Source organism: Gekko japonicus, unplaced genomic scaffold (genome assembly GCF_001447785.1).
Source record: "Gekko japonicus isolate JY-2015 unplaced genomic scaffold, Gekko_japonicus_V1.1 scaffold2412, whole genome shotgun sequence".
Lineage (NCBI taxonomy): Eukaryota > Metazoa > Chordata > Lepidosauria > Squamata > Gekkonidae > Gekko > Gekko japonicus.
The window spans coordinates 233294-234478 of record NW_015159786.1 but is presented as its reverse complement, the minus strand read 5'-3'; the positions used below and the strand labels follow the sequence as shown (position 1 = coordinate 234478).

The 1185-nt window shown below is 53.8% G+C and overlaps 1 protein-coding gene across 1 annotated transcript in view; it reads right to left on the bottom strand.

Annotated features, from left to right (window-relative positions):
- MTG1 (mitochondrial ribosome-associated GTPase 1) overlaps positions 1 to 1132 on the bottom strand; it is a gene marked incomplete at its 3' end in the record, with an annotated part of 13819 nt that extends 12687 nt beyond the window's left edge. The window contains exon 1 of the mRNA XM_015407200.1: positions 760 to 1132. Within this exon, the coding sequence (XP_015262686.1) occupies positions 760 to 979 (220 nt within the window). The remainder of the gene's footprint in view (positions 1 to 759) is intronic.
- Between the last annotated feature and the right edge of the window lie 53 nt (positions 1133 to 1185).

The window sequence follows — 1185 nt, the reverse complement described above, 5'->3', positions numbered from 1 at the left end:
TCCTTACATCTTTGAGTCTACACATTCCACACTTTATCAATCCAAATATACAATCTTTCCCATCTTCCCAAAAATACTTTTTCATCTTTCCCTTGTAATATCAAGCTTAACATCCATTTCTGCCCCTTCTAAGAGTTTATAACTGATTTCTTCTGTAGTGGGGGATATGTCTTGCTTCCAATATCTGGCCAACATCATCCTTGCAGTTGTCAAAATATATACTAGCAAAAATTTATCATTGTAGTTCTAACTCTCCGGTATCATATTTAGTAATGCTATCTCTGGGGTTAATAAGATTTCTACATTCATACTATCCCAATGGAGCCCTCCTTCCTGAGCGAAGACAAAAATGTGTGAGCTGGAGGCTAAAAAAACTGTGAGCTGGCTCACACTAACTCAGCTTAGAGGGAACACACTGGCTCCTTGGCATCACTGTCATTTGTGCACTAATGCGTGTTGTCTCAATCACAGGCAAATGGCATTTAGCCATTTTATCAGGGTCTTTCCACACGGCTTGATTTCTTTACGTTCCCACCTAGAGACTGGCCACATCCGGCCTGGACTGGCTGTGAGGGTCCCCCTAATACGCACGCTCCCTGTTTCCCTGGCAACGCCATGGATACCTCCCCACAGAGAGGCCACTTCCTAGAGCGGCGCTAGCTGTTATCAACCGGAAGTCCAGGAGCTGTGCCTCGCTGTTCTTCCCCCTCGGCCTCTACGGACGAACCAAAGGCCCATTCCCCACCGCTCCCCGCCTGCCTTTCGCCATGTGCCCGGGGAACCAGCGGGCCACTTCCCGGCCGCCGCAGTCGAACCGCTCCCGCCAACCCACAGCCGGGGCCCGGAGGAAAGACAGGAGCCGCATCTCCTCGCGTTGCTGGGCGGGGGGCACCTGACCGGAAGTTGCAACCTTTTCCGGCGGAGGAAGGGGGAGGACGACGGACCCGTTCCCCGCGGCAACGGTTGGTTGTGACGACATCAGAACGAGGCTTCCCCCTCAGCCAATCCGGCAGGGCGGTTCTGTGACGTCGTCGGGGGCGAGCACGTCCTTCGGGAGCTCCTTAAGGCCGCCCAGCAGGGCTTCGCGGGCAGGACGCATGTGCGGAGCTCGAAGGGCGGGGCCTCAGATTCTTGGACGGTAAGCGGGCGGGGCCAAGCTGTTATGAGTTGCGTTAAATTGCGTGG